Here is an 18,408-nt window from a genome sequence, read left to right on the forward strand (position 1 = left end):
GTGGCCCCTAACACACACCCACATTGCAACTGGCCCTGCAAGCTCAGCCTGGATGAGATTTCATGCACCTGTACATGATGAGACAGGAGTAGATTTTGGCTGTATATTCGTACTGGTATGACTTCTCAGTAGTTGTTTAATGGTTCATATTGCTGATTGAGGAAAATTTAAGATAGGATGAGATATTTCTGAGAGGGGTTTGGAAAGGAAAAACTGAGTTAGATACATAGGAATTACTTAGGTGTTGCCAATCAAGCCTAGAAAAACCCTGGCTTTGGAAGGAGGATGTGCTCAATGGCTATGCCCTAGAAAAGGGCAGCTCAGCTTCCTGTCAGTACAGGGAGAACATTAGCAGTGACCCAAAGGCTCTATGTATTCCATGACATCAGCAGTCCCTTCTTGCCTCCTGGAGAGAGAGTTCTTAGCAACTTCTGTGATGTCACAAGTTTGTAGTGACAACAAGCTCACTGAGATTTCCCAGTTGGTATCTGGCCATTTCAGAGATGACCATGTGTGTCCGACTCAGGAGACTTTTTCAGAGAGCCAATGTGGATGGGAGAGAGACAAGAGAGGGGAGCATGGATGCTGGCCTTCCATGTGAGAGGAATGAAGGACGAAGGAGGTGGACTTGGCGAATGTGGAGTAAGTCCTGGGAAGTGGATGTTGAGCTTCCTGGTAGGGGTGGCCTGAGCTGGCCTTTCCTGTAATGTGGAACTGGAGACTCTGGGTAGCGAAAACATTTCCATGGTTATCACAATTCTTGAACATCAAGGATTTCAGAACAGTACTTTTCCATTCCCTAAGGCAGGCGTTGGCAAGGTCAAAGCTGTTATGCTATGAACTTCAAGTCTTGACTTCCACTGGGTATTGTGGATGTTACTTTGGGACAGAATTAGACCTATCAGGAGTGACAACAGGTATAAGTTATGCCAGTTTTGGGGAGGGAAATCCTGCACTTCAGTCCATGGCTTCTTTTAGCTCCTGTAGTCATCTGACATTAGTGCCAGGGGGAGAATGGTGCTCCAGACCATGACCTCATGTTCTCAGAACTACTCAGACCTCCTGTTTGAGACAGTTCCTACATTAAGTTTTTTTATCACCAATTGTGGCTGGCAGGCATTTCTATACTGTAATCAAACAACTATCAGTTGACACACCCAGACAGAGGGGGATTCTATTTCTACTTCTGGGGTGTTTGGTGTTTGGGGGTGGGGGGAATTGATCATTGTGTTGACTATGTTCTCCCCCTGCATGACTTTTTAAGCCAATTCCTTGGCTTAGAGTAACACATAGGATATCTGAGCATCTCCAAAATCTCAAATACTTTTGAATAATGAATTTATCATCTGACTTGTGAAACCACAGGGCTCAGTGCTCTGAAGCCAAGTTGTACCCTTGAGAAGATATCTCTCTGGTCCTCATAAGCATGTTTAGGAAGACTGGGGAAACATCTGGCTACTTGTATCACCTAATCTCTCTAGAGTGATGGTAGAACTGAGATCCACTGAGAAGAAATCTCATACTGGGACCAATCTCTTGGTGGTGTCATTAGGTTAAAGGCATGTATTCCTTCTCTGTAGACAGTCTAAACTCTTTGCATTTTCACATCAAATATTCTTGTATTCATCTACCTACAGTGGCTCACAGACAGACATCATCCCCTGTACCTGTCACAAGCAATCAGTTTGAGAAGGAAGAGGAGGAGCTGATGGAAGAGATCCAGCTCATTAGCCAAGAGAAAAATGGGCTGAGAGATTACCTGAACTTGACCTTGGGATCCAAGATCACGAGGTATACGTTGCTCGAATACCTGCAGTGTCAATCTGGAGTCTGCAATGACTCCCTTATCTTATGCTTTTAAAGGGGTGGGTTGTGGGAAGCTATACCATGAGAACATACCTGGGCCCCATTTCATGCCCCTAATCACTTTTTAAAGGAGAGGCAAGGCCTGAAGCTTTGTCAGGAGTGTGATGGGAAATAGACTCTTCTGGTCCCTCCACTTGAAAAGAGGAACTTGGAGTCTGAGTGAAAAACTCAGGGATAGAGGCAGTGATAAATTCCTAGGGTTCATTTGGAAAGCCTTTGACAGGAGGTTTCTAGGTGATGGGAGTTTGTAGTTCTGTTTTTACTTGTCTGGCAGGTGACTGAGTGCTGGAACCTCCAGGTAGCATCTAGAGGGCCCTGGTCCCACATGGTTCTTCTCAGCACTTGATTAGAATGACTGAAGTTCATGCCTGTTCCTCTTTGTGTGCCTTATATTCTGAGGCAGTAATGTTGCATACATTTCTTCTCACATTGTGTTCTCTTTGTCTCCATCTCTCTCTCTCATTCTCTCACTCTTTGTTTCTCCATCTTGTGTATAGGTCTAAGTCTATGAGCCTGTGTGCATGCACATGTCCAGATCTGTGAATATGTTTTGTATGTTTTTATTTCTCTCCACCATTTGGAATCTAGGTGTAGGTGTTTTTGCCTGAGGATTTACCTGCCTAACAGTTTCCAGGTGATGTGGGTCCTGAGGTCTGGTAGTCCCCACTTTAAATAGCATTGCACTTTGACTATGTGGTCACAACTGTTCATATATTTGTATCCCTTGGGCAGATTATAAATCCGTGGTGATGTCTGGCCTCATCTCCCAAATCATGTGTAATATCTGTCTCTAAAGTATTAGGTATCCAGGATTTAGAGTCCCTTTTATGAAAACAGGAGAATTAACATCACAGGTGTCTGGTGGGCAATGACCTGTAGCCCAGGCTCCTGAGAACATAACTGGTTAGTCTGTCCTTCAGCCCTACTGAGTAACACAGGGAGCCAGGGCATCCTCCACCTGAATGCCTAGCTTCTGACGTTCTGGGGCCAGGATAGCCAGTTTCCCAAGGTTAAGAAAATCCCAGCATTTAGAATGCAGAGTGTGGTTTCCATGGCTGCAGTAGTCCAGGACTCAACCTGAGTTCATGTGTTCCTAAAAGCCTAAGTTCATGGAGTTCTGTCTTCCTGGGGCCGGGCCCTAACACAGGCTAAATCAAAGTTATGAAGAACTGAAGTTAAAGCAGAAGGAGCTCATGACATTGCAACACGACTTAGAGATGGCAACCATGGAGGCCCGAGAGGAAAATGAGGAGCTCAAGAAGGAGATAAATTTCTATAGGTAAGTTCTTGTCAGGGAGGCCAACACTTGTGAAGTGGCCATTTCTACCTTCCTTTGTTTCTGGTCTGGAGAGCCTGCAGGTCTGGTTCTATCCTTTCTGCTTTTGAGCCATCAGTTTGCCTTGGATCTTTTGGACTCAGTTTTCCTAGGTCTCTAAGAGACTGTTACCACTGCCAGTGTTCTCCAGGCATCCTCAGGAGCCAATAGATAAGAAAGTAATTCAGATCATGAGAAGGTTATTATGCTGTCCTGGTCCTCTGGGGCTCAGGCAGGGTTTTACAGAGCTGAGTGAGATGTAACACAAGGACAGAGTGCCCTCCCTTTGGTTCTACTGACTACCCTGATTGCATTTGCAGCCTACCAATTGGTATTGCCACAGTGCATGGGCTGTCATGGGTAGATGGAGATCCGTCTTTCTTTTGAAGAAACATGGACCCTTTTTGGTGTTTGGACTGCAGCCAAAATTTCTTCTTCCCTGAAATGGCTGGTTGCTGTTTGTACAGCTGCCATGGATGTATTGAGGTGGATTGTATAGGTCTTCATGGGAACCAGGGTACAGGTCAGGTTAATGGGACCTGTAAGTAGAAATGGGAGGAGGAGGCAGCAGGATCTTACCATGCAGAGTGTCCTTACAGTAACCTGCACAGCCGGGCCCTAATGGAAAACAATCTTATAAAGAAGAAGTTGATGACATTGCAGCAGGAGAGCAAGGAAGTACAGGCTGAATGGGCCAGCATTCAACAGCATTTGGACGTGAACCTGAGTGGTAAAGACGAACAGGAGAACAACAGCATCCTTGACACTCAGGAACATCAGGTAGGGACAAATAATTTGGTCAGGCTATAACTGTCTGATACCATTGGCACATTAGATCTATCTTTGCTTCATACTTTCTAATCTACACTCCCAAGCAGCCACCCTCCTCATGGAATGTAGCTGTTCATTGCTCTGTCTTCACACAAGCCTTCTGGGAAATTAGCCTCTTGTGAGAAACTGAATTAGCCTCTTTTGAGCCACTGTTACCACTGGCAATTGTACCTTTCAACTCTGCTTTAATCTGCAGGCAACTAAGGGTGACAGATGAATAACATGTCACATTCTTGCATGTCCTCATGATAGGTGGAATGCTATGCAGAGGTTTGAGTGAGATCTGGGTCCTTAGACAGGAGACAGGCAGAGGTCATATGACATCCCAGGTGCATACACCTTGGAGGGATTAGAGCCAAGTACAAATGTCAAATGAGTGCTTCTCATTATCATTGACCTGGGTGTCCTGTGCCCTTCTCCTTTCTTGTAATCCATTGATGTCTCTTTCTTTGTTGGAGCTGATAGAAGCCTGAGTTGATCTTTTTCAGACCATGTTTTGTGACTGTTTTTTAATATGTTGCCTGTCTGCAGATTTAACACCAATAATTTCAGTTAAAATATTAATGTTGACTGTCAAGTTAAGTTGAGGTAGTGGGAGGCAGCAGCCTGACAGCTACCATGACTTTCCCTACCATTCCTGTGTCTTAGTAACTGCCTTCCTCTTCCAGGTCTCAGAAACTGCAAGAGAACTGGGATTGGCCACAGATCAAGAAGACAGCATCCTGCAGGATGAGTTGCCACCCCAGGAGGCCCCTGCTGAGGAGTTGTCACCCCAGGAGGCCCCTGCTGAGGAGTTGCCACCCCAGGAGGCCCCTGCTGAGCAGTTGCCACCCCAGGAGGGCCCTGCTGAGGAGTTGCCACCCCAGGAGTCCCCTGCTGAGCACCATCTCCAGCACCCACAATCTTTCTCAGATGAATCTTCTTATATCACTTATCCTGAGTGGGAATAGGCCCTAACTAGGAAGCCATGGCTGATTCAGGGTGTTGTTCCCTTTTCTCTTCAGACAACGCCTCTTGGCAAAGAACTGAGCTGGCTGCACTGCTATCAAGTGTCCAAGAGGAGCAGCAGGCTGTAGGTCTGTGCTGCTAAAAGTACAGAAAGAGAAAGCAGCTGAACAATAATTTTCCTTTAGAGTTTTGGTTGAAGTTTTGATTTTTTTTTTTGAGTTGTTGCTATGTTATTTAGAAGTTATATGTTCTTGTTCTTATATTTCATTGATTGTTTTTGCCTTTATCTCTATATTAATTAAACTTTTAAAACCTATTTTTAAAAATTCTATTTCTTATGCATAAAAATTGATTTGTAAGTAGTGACTCTTGAGACCATCTTCCTTATTCAGGTGTTCTATCCCCTGCTGTAGATCTAGAAATCATATCCAGAGACGGATCTTTGTAAGTTCTAGGCAGCCAGGGCTATATAGTAAAGTCATAGCCACCTAGGGGTATACAAGAAGATCTTTTATGTGTGGATAATGTCACTTACCCCATGGACACACACTTGATGATGTAATCACTGCCATACTGCATCCATGGTGTCATGAATTCTCTTACTTCTAACATATAGTACTCTGTAACACATATTCATTCATGATCCTGTGGACCAGGTTCTGAGTAATATACAATCATTGTTCTAGAGCTGCTGAGGATATAAAAACACTCAGAAAAGAATATAAAATAAATCAGGAAGGCCAGAGCCATATGCCTCAGTTTTACTTGCAATACAGCATCAATGATATAATGACCTCCCATGTCTTGCTGGGAAATAGTTTCTTTTTTTCTTTTTATTAGGTATTTTCTTTATTGACATTTCTAATGCTATCCTAAAAGTCCTCCATACCCCCCCCCCAACTCCCCTACCAACCCACTACCACTTCTTGGGCCTGGCATTCCCCTGTACTGAGGCATATAAAGTTTGCAAGACCAATGGGCCTCTCTTACTTTTAATGGCCAACAAGACCATTTTCTGATACATATGCAGCTAGAGACATGAGCTCTGGGGGGGTACTGGTTAGTTCATATTGTCGTTTGACCTATAGGATTGAAGACCCCTCTAGCTCCTTGGGTACTTTCTCTAGCTCCTCCATTGGGGGACCTGTGATCCATCCAGTAGCTGACTCTGAGCATCCACTTCTGTGTTTGCTAGGCCCCGGCATAGCCTCACAAGAGACAGCTATATCTTGGTCCTTTCAGCAAAATTTTGCTAGTGTATGCAATGGTGTCAACGTTTGGAGGCTGATTATGGGATGGATCCCCGGGTATGGCAGTCTCTAGATGGTCCATCCTTTCCTCTCAACTCCAAACTTTGTCTCTGTAACTCCTTCCATGGGTGTTTTGTTCCCAATTCTAAGAAGTGTCAAAGTGTCCACACTTTGGTCTTCGTTCTTCTTGAGTTTCATGTGTTTTGCAAATTGTATCTTGTATCTTGGGTATTCTAAGTTTCTGGGCTAATATCCACTTAACAGTGAGTACATATCATTTGAGTTCTTTTGTGATTGAGTTCCCTCACTCAGGATGATGCCCTCCAGGTCCAACCATTTGCCTAGGAATTTCATAAATTCATTCTTTTTAATAGCTGAGTAGTACTCCATTGTGTAAAAACAATATTTCATTGGGGCTGGCTTACAGCTTCAGAGGTTCAGTTCATTATCATCAAGCATGGCAGCATCCAGACAGATATGGCACAGGCAGAGCTGAGAGTTCTATATTTTTATCCAAAGGATACTAGTGGAAGACTGACTTCCAGGCACCTAGGGTGAGAGTTTAAGCCCACACCCACAGTGACATACCTACTCCAACCAGGTCACACCTGTTCCAACCAGGTCACACCTATTCCAACAAGGCCATACCTCCAAATGTTGCCACTCCCTGGTGCAAGAGTATACAAACTATCACAACTGGAAAGCATATTACAGCAGCAGAATGAAATAGACTGCTGCCTTGTGACAAACTTGCTACAGATATGGTAAGGGGGCAAGCCTTGCCAGAGAGATGTTGCCATGTTTATACAAGGTCCATGGCCTCAATAGGAGCTCTTTGGAAGGAGGACAGAGAATTTGTTTTTTACTTGAAATAGGGGCCTCAGCAGTGTTGCTTAGACTGGTCAGTGCTGATTTCACCCGACTCTATCCATGCAGAGGAACTCAAGTTCTCCTCCCACTTTCCCTTTGAGCCATGTCTAGGCACAAAAAGGCCATGTCACAGTGCTGGTATCCAACTCCTCAGTTATGCTCAATTTTCAATTAATGTTTAAAACAATACAGTGTGGTCACTTGTTATTGATAGTATTCACATCTTTACCTTCCTTTGTTTCTGGTCTGGAGATTCTGCAGGTCTGGTTCTATCCTTTTTGCTTTTGAGCCATCAGTGTACCTTGGATCTTTTGGACTCAGTTTTCCTAGGTCTCTAAGAGACAGTTACCACTGCCAGTGTTCTCCAGGTATCCTCAGGAGCCAATAGATAGGAAAGTAATTCAGATCATGAGAAGGTTATTATGCTGTCCTGGTCCTCTGGGGCTCAGGCAGGGTTTTACAGAGCTGAGTGAGCTGTAACACAAGGAAAGAGTGCCCTCCCTTTGGTTCTAGGGACCTACCCTGATTGTACTTACACCCTACTAATTGGTGTTGCCCCAATGCATGGGCTGTCATGGGTAGATGGAGATCCCTCTTTCTTTTGGAGAAACATGAACCCTTTTTGGTGTTTGGACTGCAGCCAAAATTTCTTCTTCCCTGAAATGGCTGGTTGCTGTTTGTACAGCTGTCATGGATGTATTGAGGTGGATTGTATTAGGTCTTCATGGGAACCAGGGTACTGGTCAGGTAAATGGGACCTGTAAGTAGAAATGGGAGGAGGAGGCTGCAGGATCTTACTATGCAGAGTGTGTTTCCAGTAACCTGCACAGCCAGATACTGATGGACAAGAATCTTATAAAGAGAAGTTGGTGATATTGCAGCCGGAGAGCAAGGAAGTACAGGCTGATTGGGCCACCATTCATCAAAGTTTGGTGGAATTGAACCTGAGTGGTAAAGACGAACAGGGGAAGACCAGCAACCTGGAGACTCAAGAATATCAGGTAGGGACAAACAATTCAGTCAGGCTATTACTATCTGATACCATTGTCACATTAGATCTATCTTTGCTTTCCTCCACCAATTTTCTAGTCCATACTCCCAAGCAGCCACCCTCCTAATGGAATGTAGCTGTTCATCGCTCTGTCTTCACATGAGTATTCTGGGAAGTTAGCCTCTTGTGAGACACTGAATTAGCCTCTTTTGAGATACTGTTACCACTGGCAAGTGTACTTTCAACTCTGCTTTAGTCTGCAGTCCACTCAGGGTGACAGGTGAATAACATGTTACATTCTTGCATGTCTTCAAGATAGGTAGAATGCTATGTGGAGGTTTGAGTGAGTTCTGGGCCCTTAGACAGGAGACAGGCAGAGGTCATATGACATCCCATGTGTCTGCACCTTGGAGGGATTAGAGCCAAGTACAAATGTCAAATGAGTGCTTCTCATTATCATTGATCTGGGTGTCCTGTGCCCTTCTCCTTTCTTCTTGTAATCCACTGAGGTCTCTTCCTTTGCCATGTTCTTGATTGGAGTTGATAGAAGCCTGACTTGATCTTTTTCAGACCATGTTTTGTGACTGTTTTTGAATACGTTGCCTATCTGCAGATTTAACACCAATAATTTCAGTTAAAATATTAATGTTGACTGTCAAGTAAAGTTGAGGTATTAGGAGGCAGCAGCCTGACAGCTACCATGACTTTCCCCACCTTTCCTGTGTCTTAGTAACTGCCTTCCTCTCCCAGGTCTCAGAAGCTGCAAGAGAGCTGGGATTGGCCACAGCTGAAGAAGAGAGCATCCTACAGAATGAGTTGCCACGCTAGGAGGCCCCTGCTGAGCACCATCTCCAGCACCCACAATCTTCCTCTGATGAATCTTCCTCAGATGAATCTTCTTATAGCACATGTCCTGAGTGGGAATAGGCCCTACTGAGGAAGCCATGGCTGATTCAGGGCGTTGTTCCCTTTTCTCTTTAGACAGCGCCTCTTGGCAGAGAACTGAGGCGGCTGCCCTGCTACCAAATGTCCAAGAGGAGCAGCAGGCTGTAAGGCTGTGCTGCTAAAAGTGCAGAAAAAAGCTGCTGAACAATAATTTTCTGTTAGAGTTTTGGTTGAAGTTTTGTTTTTTGTTCTTTCAATTGTTGCTAAGTTATTTAGAAGTTATATGTTCTTGTTCTTGTATTTCATTGTTTGTTTTTGCCTTTATCTCTATATTAATTGAACTTTCAAAACCTATTTTTTAAAAATTCTATTTCTTATGCAGAAAAATTAATTTGCAAGTAGTGACTCTTGAGACCATCTTCCTTATTCAAGTGTTCTATCCCCTGCTGTAAACCTAGAACTCACATTCAGGGATGGATCTTTGTAAGTTCTAGACAGCCAGAGCTACATAGTAAAGTCATAGCCACCTAAGGGTATACAAGGTGATGATCTTTTTTGTGTGGATAATTTACTTACCCCATGGACACACACTTGATGATGTAATCACTGCCATACTGCATCCATGGTGTCATGAATTCTCTTACTCCTAACATATAGCACTCTGTAACACATATTCATTCATGATCCTGTGGACCAGATACGGAGTAATATACAATCATTGTTCTAGAGCTCCTGAGGATATAAAAACACTCAGAAAGGAATATAAAATAAATCAGGAAGGCAGAGCCATATGCCTCAGTTTTACTTGCAATACAGCATCAATGATAACCACCCAGCAGATATAATGACCTTCCAAGTCCTACTGGGAAATAGCTTTTGATAGATGCTGTTGTCCTTGACCATAAGCTTGCTGTGTTTTTGCTGTTGCTGATTAGACTTATGTTTAACATTTATGTGAATGGGTGTTTTTCCTATGAATGTAATACTGTATGTGGCTCCTCCCGAGAGACATTTCCCTCAGAGGACAGAAGAAGGAACCACAACCATTCCTGGAGATGATTGTTAGGCACCATGTGGGTCTTCTAGAGAGCAGCAGATGCTCTAACCTGTGAGGCATCCCCACACCTCCTGCAGTTGGCTTTTGTCCTTTCAGTGCATGTGCTGCATTAGATGGACAGGATCAAGTCCAGTTGAGTAGAGAAATCTCTGGAGATGTCTAGGTACAGTGCCTGACCTGCACATACTCATTGTCCTAGGCTGCCAGGCATATATGCAGGGCTCTGATGTTACCACTGCTAGTTCCTTGTTCAGAGCTTTTTAATTGGACAAAAGGGGTGGGGGATGTTGTGGATTGCTGTTTGTGTGTTCTGCTCCCTCAAGAGTCCCTAAACACAGGTACAGTCAGGTGAGATCTTAATTGGTCAGATAAGGCTAGTGGCTCTTATTGGCAGGGGAAGGAAAGGCAGAGCTGAAATTTTTAGAGAGGGGAAGTGAGATGGATAAGAGAGAGGGAATGGAGGACAAAAGATGGAGGAAGAGGAAGATGGTGCTGGACCAGGAGACATAAGGGCCATAAATAACTGGCTCTGGGGATTTCATAAATGGGAAATAGAATAATGTAGATTCATTTTCCTGATCTAAGTGTCCAGGTTGTATTTATATGTGTTGAGTTTTGTATTGTTTGCGTGGGCATTTTGTGGTTGTAGATTTCCCCTAATAAATTTGGCTGGCATATTACAAGTCTTTTGTGTTATTATTTTAAGAGGTAAAGGTGAAGTGCGAGTGGCAGTCAGCTCACTGTAGGCTAGCCACAGGTGGTGGATGGCTTTAGAAGTATGAACAGCCTGGCAGCAGCTAACCATGGGAAACAGGTCAAGAGTGCTGCATGGGGCTGGCCACTGGAAGTTACCAAGATCATCTTGCCTGTCCCTAACCACTTTAGCATGGATTGGGTTTTGTTTTTATGTTTTGTTGTTTTGGTTTTTTTTTTTTTTTTTTTCTACAAGCTACAATCATGTATTTCCTTTTGTCCTAAGCATATTAGCAATCTGTCCAACTTGAACACAAAAGACCCCCCCTTGCCCTCTTTCTTTTGTCTGTGATCCAAGCTCTCCCCAACCTGTGTAAAAGCCCTGTCTGATAAGTTTGTTGCAAAGTGGGAGTCTTAACATAAGCACAGGGTAGGTGGTGGAGTGAAGGGTGTGATGGGGGAATCTGGAAGAGTATTGGGCGGCCTAGGGCAGGCCAGCTGCTGTAAGCACTCATCATACACACCTATTATCCTTTGCTGTGTCTACTCTTAACCATATTTCTACATGTAAGAGACTTTTCTGTCAGCTTCTGTAATTTGTACATAGTTATTTAATTTTGGTTATAAAAAAGTTTGCTGAAAGAATGGCATATTGGAACATGCTTCTCTCCACCCAAATTCAGAATAGCTACAGTCACAGTCCTGCAGAATACATACTCCTCTTGCAAACAAAACAAGCTAAAAAAACCAAAAATAAATAAATAAATAACAAAACAAAACCCCAGTGCACACAGATCAGTTTTAAGAGTACAGATGTCATAGGATCTACTTTCTTCTTTACATGGAATTTTAACTCCAAAAGGGAAGGCAACATAAAGTGAATTACCATGCTGTGTGACCTACTGTGGAAGGAGAAGTGACCCAGGCATTTCCAGGACTGTTTATAAAGAAGATATTCATAACAAAGCCGCCTGTCACAGTGGGGATTTGCTGCACATCTCATAAAAGTCTTCTTGGTCAAATCCCGCTAAGTTCTCCCTGAAAGAAAGAAAGAAAGAAAAAAGAAATCTAAGTATATAAATTTAAAATCTTTTCTATGTTCTAAAATGTCAAGCTTTTCAATTAAAGGTATACATGTAGATATCCAGTTTTTTCACATTTAATTGTAAACACAAAAATGTTTTAGAAATTGAAATTATATACTTTTTTATTATATTTGGATTTAAAATTAGTTTAATTATTAGAAAATGTTTGCTTTTAATTGAAAAAATGAAGCAAAAATTATGTAAAGACCAATTCTTGTAACACAAAGTGATAATGCTATGCATGAACCCATTGAAGTAGTTTCCTCTTTAAGACATAATTAGAATTCCATAGATAACATGATAAATACCACCTGAAAGTTAACATAACAACCATTACAGACTCAAACTTTAGGGACAGAGCTCATAGAAGTATTACTTTCAAAAACTGTTAAAAGTTCATTCAGTGTGTGCCATTTCATTGTCAGTCCTGCTGAAATGCTAAAATGCGGATATATATTCCTTTCTCAAGAGGAACATTATGTTAGAGTGATCAATACTTCATATAGCATTTTATTAGATACATATTTTTTCTTTGATATTCTTTCATAGTGTAAACTTGAGACAGAATTGGTATACAAATAGCAATTTTAATATTAAGTAATCTTTCTAATTTAAAAAATTATAATGAAATATCCCTATGAAACAATGCTTATTATCCAATCCATATCATACACAAACAAATTTCATTTGCTGCCAAATAGTTAAGGAGGAACTAACAGAGCAAAGTTTCAAATCTCTCTCACAGGAGCATAGTAGAGTATTAATAGATTCTAAACACAATAAAGCACCGAAAGTATTCCAAAAATTTTTTAATTTGTACAGTCATGAATGGAGTAATTTGATGAGGGTATAACCAACTTCCATCTCGTTATGTCCTCTTATTCTCTAACTCTAGCAAATTTCTCTACAAGATTTTAACCCATGGATTTTATTAATGTCACCAGTTTCTTCCTGGTTTTAGGTTGCAGTATTCTGTTTAGGTCGCTACAAACTAAATGAGTTATAGCTGCATTTGTATATCAATACTCTTGATTTGCTTTCCTAAAAAATTGAAAAATCATAGTTTAGAAAAATGTATAAATATAATGAAAGAGTAGAATGTATTTTATATTATAGAGAATACTTACTACAGTTTTAGATTCAAAGCTTCAGTGTTATTCTTTTCTCTGATGTAAACAGTACCAACAAGAAGCATCTGAGTTAGATAGCAGCACATCCCAGGGAATAAAGCGATCCCTATAGAATATATGTAATTATTTGAGAGAAGTTTTAGCAGACAAAGTTTATAGAGGTAAAATGCAATTGCATCACTTTGGAGAGTTTGGAAAAACGGCAAAGTTATCCAAACAATATTATGCTGTAGTTGTCTAGACGGGAAGTAGTGGACTCAACTAAATGGTTGATCCTTCATTAAATGATAAATTCTAGGAGTACACAATTTATCTTTAAGAGTTTGTAATCATATAAATGTGTCTGGACAAAGTTTGTGTGAAATAATTCCTGATTAACCAAATGTCTAAAGAGTGAGAGTATTAAAAAAGAATCTATCACTGGGACTGAGTAACTCATGTGTGGGTACGTGCAGGTTATATAAACATGAGAAAATGCAGTTCAGGCTCTTGGAAATAGTGGCAGGAAAGAAACTAGTCCTTTTCTGACTGCTTTGAAATGACATTAATTACTGGGTTGCTGTTAAATACATCTAAAAGCCATGGATTTCAACATTATTTTTTCATTCTCTTCATCTTTTTATTAAATTTTTAAATTAAAAATATTAGTTCTTTTTTTAAATTAGGTACTTTCTTCATTTACATTTCCAATGATATCCCAAAAGTCCCCCATGCCCTTCCCCCACCCACCCACCCACTCCCACTTCTTGGCCCTGGTGTTCCCCTGTATTGAGGCATATAAAGTTTGCAAGACCAATGGGCCTCTCTTTCCACTGATGGCCGACTAGGCCATCTGTTGCCACCATCAAGACTTAGATTCCTTGGTTATTCTTATTTAAAATGACTATTAGTGATAGAATGTGCATAAACTCTTTGCTATAAGTATAACTGATAGATTGCAGGACAAATGCTTTAATTATATTGGGCTTTTACTGTGCCATAGGAACACAGCCACTGGATAGCAAACACCTCTGGCCATCACCTCAGGAGGGCTTAGATCACCTGTAAACCTGTCAGAATTGCACAATCTCAGCTCTGAGTTAGAATGTACATTTTAACATATGCATATCAGTATTTTAGAAGCAGTATTCTAATGTATTTGAAAGAATTTTACTAAGACATATATCTTGAAGGAATGATTATAAATGAATATATTTGCTGAAACATCATTAAAATAAGCTATCAGGGTAGAATGGCTGTATAAATAGATTTTGGTTTTAGTTTCTGTTTGCTACTCTTACAGCAAAATACCCAAGGCCAGGGACTTTATGAAGAAAATATTGCATGTATCTCATAATTTTTGAAGACTCCAAGACTAAGAGTTGATGGCATTAGATAGCTTGAATGGTGGCATACAGAGACAGGAGCATATATATGCAAGGGAGATGGTGAGATGGGGAACTAAGAATATTCTAGAGATTAATGTAGGTCATACCTGAGGACTATGTGGGCCAAACTCTAGTGTCAGCCTTTCTAACAACATCTTACTAAGTTTTACCTCTTAAAAGTTCTATAGTCCCCCACCCTTACTACATAAGGACCCATGAGTCCTGCCCACTAATCATTGAAGAAAGAAACACATCCCAGTCACAACACCTCTGAGAGGAAACGTTACATCATTAGTACTCAGTCAATGACACTCATTTCTGTGCCATAGTCCTTAGAAGGGGTAAGTCTACAAAGTGAAAAACTATAGAAAAATATAACAATAAAATAAAACAGGCACAAAAGACAATGAATTCATATTACAGTAAAAAGGCCAACCTTTCTGAACAGGACACGTAGAAAGTAAACAGGTAAGCACAAAGACAAATGAACAAAGAAACAAGACAACCTAATGGCTAATAGACATGGAATGAGATAACTATTTGTCCGGCCTTCCTCCAGTCATTATTGCAAAGAAGCTTTCAAATTGTATAATGTTAAAAGATCATTTAAATGTCTCCCATTAGACAGATAGGATTATTCTAGACTGTTCCTGAAAAATAAAACAAATTATGAATTCTGAGGGATCTAAGCCCGTCTCTCCTTGTCATTTTTGAGTTGCTTTGATCAGGTGCCATAACTTGGATCATTGTGATTGTGCTTATCACTTCAAACACCTATTTACAATGTAACCTAATAATCGTACAAGTATCTTTTAAATACCCGCTGGCCTGACTAATCATATGTAGTCAAGTATATTTTTTAAAAAAAATTATTTTATTTTCTAAATTACTTGCTTTCTTAGTTATCATTTTGTTGTTGTGAAGAGAAGACACCATGACCAAGGCAACTCTTATAAACAACAGCATATAACTGAGGCTGGCTTACATTTTTAGAGGTTTAATCCATTGTCATCATGATAGATAGCATGGCAACATGCAGGCAGACTTGGTTCTGGCAGAGCTGAGAGTTCTAAATCCTGATCCAAATGTATCCAGGAGGAGATTGTCTTCCCCAGGTATCCAGAAGAAGGCAGTCTTCCACAGAGCTTGAGCATAGGAAATCACAAACTCACCCTACAGTGATGCACATCCTCCACAAGGCCACATCTATTCCAGCAAGGCCATACCTCCTAATGGTGACACTCACTATGGGTCAAGCATTCAAGTACATGAGTCTCTAAAAGGAGGGGGGCACCAAACTTATTCAAACCACTGCACTTGCATACATGTATATTTGAACGAGTGTACACACATGTGAATGTAAGTGTCCATGAGGCACAGAATAGGGTGATTGATAAATGAGGAGTGGCAGGTAATGGACAGCTGCCTGACAAGAGGACTTGGAACAGAACTCAAGTAGGTGTCCTCAACCTCTGAACCATCTGGACCCATGTAACTCCTATTTGAAATTAATTAAAAAATAATAATAATTTGAGGTTTGGGTACCTTGCTTTCCTCTCCTCCTCATTAGCCTACCATCTTGCCTTTCTTTTCTTTTCCTTTCTTTTGTGTGTGTGTGTGTGTGTGTGTCTTTCTTTTTTATTTTTGAGATTATGATTTTATTACATTTCTCATTTCCCTTGTTTCCCTCTAAATTCCTGCATATATTCTTCCCTGCTCCCCTTAAAAGCCATGACCTCTTTTTTTGAGTTTTACTATTCTGTACATGTGTCTGTGTATGTCTGTCTGTCTGTGTGCCTATGTGTGATAGATAAAAATACAGATAGATATGTATATATCTATTCCTAAATTTAAGTTTTTCAGTATATATAATGATATTCATAGAGATTTAACTCTACATGTTTTAATTTTGATTATGATTTTTTATACTGGTCTCTGTTGCAAAGAGAAGTGTCCTTGATTGGGGGTGGTGAACATTGTACTTGTCTGTATGTATAAGGACAAAAGTTTATAGATTATTATAAGGATTGATTGCTAGTTTGAGAAATTAGTGGTTTTAGATTCTCCTCTAATATCCATGACTTCACTAGCACTAAGTGTTTAGCTAGGTTTCCAGTACCAAGCCTGGTTCCCTTTCCATTGTGTGCATCTTAGAGAGCTGTTGGTTACCACCAAGGTATGCACACTACTACTGCCCACTTAGGTTTCCTATGCCATGCTTACTCTTGATGTGGTTCATAGGCATCAAGGCCATATATGACCATTGATTACCTCTTGGGGGCTGAAGCTTTCATATTGATTCCAATACAGGGTTCTCTGGATCCTGCTTCTGAATAGATGGTATTTTAACAATAGACATTTAAAATTCACGAAGGTGAACAGCAATAGGTTTTACGTTTCAGGAGTCTTTTGTTCAGCTCTGGCCAAAGGGGGGGGGGGGGGAAGCAAAAAGGAGACTTCTCATGTCTTGGGTTTTTTTAGTATTTTGATGTTTGGGGAGTACTGGCAGATCTGACAAGAAAGAGGGAGCTCATTATAGGAATATGGAGGGAGGTAAAAACAATAGCAGAAAAAGAGGAGTATTTAGGAATAGATGGGGAGGTAAATCCAGAAGAAGGGGGGAGGTGGGTAATAATAATTAATAATAATAATAATAATAATAATAATAATAATAATGTTTGACATATCATAGGAATCATACTATTAACTGTTTACCAAAAAAATCTCTATAATATACTAAGTCATGGAATAGTTATACATAGATAGTTTAATGAATTTTTCTTGCTTGTTTTCCTTTATGGTGAGTTAAAAATTAATAGTAATAAGTGACTACCCCTGAAGATCTTAGATTAATAGTAAAATCTAAGGGGGGTTTTCAAAGAATTGGATAAATTTGTACTACTTCTTTAAGAAAATGGATTTTCCTTTCTAGAGTGAATACCTGAGAGAGAAAAACAACCAACCTAAGAAGCACATGGGGAAGTATGCTGAAATTCTGGCATGTCACCGAATTCAGCACACACTGACCTGTCACGCTCTCTGCGTTTCAAACATTTCTGGCTTCATCTTGGATGCAGCTCAAAGGAAAGGATCAAAAGGAAGTGAAAGGATGTCCCTGACTTCCGTTCAGTGTCTCAGACTCACTCTCCACACTGCACACTAGCTCCTAAGACTTACCACATCCAGCTCACGTGACAGGACAGCTGACTTACATTCATTGACCCTCAGAAATCCTGTAAGTGAAAATAAAAGTAATTTCTTGAATTCGTGGGCTTTTCACCACAGTAAAGTTCATAAGCACGCTGACAATAAACACCATGTCTTAGTACAGAAGTGTTATTTATGTTCTGTGGCTGTACTGATGCACAAGAGAGTCTAACAAAACCTCAGAACTCGAGGTAGTCATTCATGCCTTTCAGCTCTGCATCCAGATGGCAAGGGAAGGAATTTTGGGAATACAAGCATAACCTAAGTTGTTAAAGTTACTTTGCAAATCAAATCAAACCATAAGTGAATAAAGAAATAAGTCTTTGAACAATATTCTAAGATATCTTTACTAGCATACATTCAAATCCATAAACAAAACTTGATACAAAACTACAGAATTTACTACAACATCTATAAACGAGAGATTACTTAATAAATGTTTGAAGACTGGTTTAGAACTATTCTCAATTTTCAAAGTTCCCCAAATAGTAGGAGCTGCTTTTAAAAAAAATTAAATCATATCCTTAAATAGGAAAGTGACAGTCACTTCCCAACTCCGTCCATGATTCATCATTTCTAAAAGTTGGCTTGAGAGTTTACATAGCCAAATGCTGGAGACTGATAGACTAAAGAAACAACAAATGTTAAAGAAAACGTAGAGCAAGTTCTAATCAAGGTGCTTTTAGAAACATAACTTAGCCACAGTTTATTTAATAAATATTTGATATAGGTTTGATGAATGAATTTTTTAAATGGATGAATGAAAGAAGCAAAGAATAAATATTTATTTGAGAATTCTTGGCTTATCTTCAAAATTCTTATAAATAAATGAAGTAAGTCTATAAGTGATACCCATTTTGTACATTCTAAGTTATTTGAAAATTAAGTCACATTAAAATATGATGTCATGATA

The 18,408-nt window shown here is 40.3% G+C and overlaps 1 protein-coding gene across 1 annotated transcript; it reads left to right on the forward strand.

Moving 5' to 3' along the window:
- The first annotated feature begins 479 nt into the window (after positions 1–479).
- On the forward strand, positions 480–5,286 carry Speer4f2 (spermatogenesis associated glutamate (E)-rich protein 4f2). Its single transcript, NM_001374718.1, has 5 exons — positions 480–642; positions 1,638–1,791; positions 3,014–3,145; positions 3,781–3,961; positions 4,681–5,286. The coding sequence occupies exons 1-5, from the start codon at positions 504–506 to the stop codon at positions 4,960–4,962; spliced, it is 888 nt and encodes a 295-aa protein (NP_001361647.1). The 5' UTR covers positions 480–503; the 3' UTR covers positions 4,963–5,286.
- The last annotated feature ends 13,122 nt before the right edge of the window (positions 5,287–18,408 follow it).

Source organism: Mus musculus, chromosome 5, assembly GCF_000001635.26.
Source record: "Mus musculus strain C57BL/6J chromosome 5, GRCm38.p6 C57BL/6J".
Lineage (NCBI taxonomy): Eukaryota > Metazoa > Chordata > Mammalia > Rodentia > Muridae > Mus > Mus musculus.

What these genes read in the sequence shown, in the direction of transcription:
- Speer4f2 (NM_001374718.1), top strand. Translation starts at nt 504, where the DNA reads ATGACCATGTGTGTCCGACTCAGGAGACTTTTTCAGAGAGCCAATGTG. An exon ending in AAGGAGATAAATTTCTATAG is followed by an intron (nt 3,146 to 3,780) that starts GTAAGTTCTTGT and finishes GTGTCCTTACAG; the next exon opens with TAACCTGCACAGCCGGGCCC. An exon ending in TTGACACTCAGGAACATCAG is followed by an intron (nt 3,962 to 4,680) that starts GTAGGGACAAAT and finishes TTCCTCTTCCAG; the next exon opens with GTCTCAGAAACTGCAAGAGA.